The 1,029-nt window shown below is 34.7% G+C and overlaps 1 protein-coding gene across 1 annotated transcript; it reads right to left on the reverse strand.

Annotated features, from left to right (window-relative positions):
* Positions 1–71: 71 nt before the first annotated feature.
* On the reverse strand, positions 72–1,021 carry LOC111387626 (1-deoxy-D-xylulose-5-phosphate synthase 1, chloroplastic-like). Its single transcript, XM_023012195.1, has 2 exons — positions 913–1,021; positions 72–774 (listed from the first exon to the last, which is right to left on the reverse strand). The coding sequence occupies exons 1-2, from the start codon at positions 1,000–1,002 to the stop codon at positions 400–402; spliced, it is 465 nt and encodes a 154-aa protein (XP_022867963.1). The 5' UTR covers positions 1,003–1,021; the 3' UTR covers positions 72–399.
* Between the last annotated feature and the right edge of the window lie 8 nt (positions 1,022–1,029).

Here is a 1,029-nt window from a genome sequence, read left to right on the forward strand (position 1 = left end):
ATGGCCTCAAATATTTTAAGAAATTTTCTGATAATGTTAAATGTATATGATCACCATCTATCGCTAATGGTCACTAGTATTCATGATAGATTACGCAGGACAGGAAATTTGAGAATCTGATCACTAATATCTTAAGTAAAATTACTAAAATCATTATAACCATTTTGAACTTAAGAGTTCCACAGATTTCATAATTCATCCTTAAGTGCAGTATACAGATAATGAACTAAAATTTGGTTCTGAAACATCGTACTGTACTTCAAAAGATTGTTGTATCTTCAAAATCAAATTAAATTATATCACTATTTGCATCCAATCCTTTTTGGGCTATATTCCCAAACTTTGGTTTATTAATGCCAACTGATAATTTAATTTTGGTTGCTTGCATCATCAAATTTGTCAAAGAAAAAGTAAATCAAGAATTTCTGGTTTAGAAATGAACATCCAATGAACATATTTTCTATAGGATAGGGTGAAGAATACCTTAGCAATTTCTCTAAATCTCCTGAAAATTTTACTTGACTGCAACTTGCTCAGAGTACTAGATAAAGCATTAACTGATGTTTTCGGTGTTTGCTCGAGCTTTGGCTGTAACGTGTGACGACTATCATTCAATATCACAACCAAATTTGAATCCAAATAACCAGCATTACTCATCGCCTCATAAACCTGACCAGCCATGGTTGTTTCATTGCTGATGACTGCAACTATGCGGTCTCTTTTTCCTTTAAGGTCTCGTGCAACTGCCATGCCTGGGTGAAAATAATAGCAGAACTGCAATATTCAATAAAATAGCATGGACGAACGGATATCAAAACATTTTAAGTTTAAAATTGAAGCCAGGTTTACAGTCATAATGTGAGAAATACCAGAAGTTTTCAATAGATATATGGATAAGGAGATAGGCATTACCAAGTCCAGAAGATATGCTGCTGCATCCATGTCCTGCCCCAAATGGGTCGAAGTCACTCTCACAACATCGTGTAGAACTCCCAAGACCATTTCCTTCACTAAGTGCACTGACAAGGG

The sequence above is a fragment of the Olea europaea genome, unplaced genomic scaffold (genome assembly GCF_002742605.1).
Source record: "Olea europaea var. sylvestris unplaced genomic scaffold, O_europaea_v1 scaffold41270, whole genome shotgun sequence".
Classification (NCBI taxonomy): Eukaryota; Viridiplantae; Streptophyta; class Magnoliopsida; order Lamiales; family Oleaceae; genus Olea; species Olea europaea.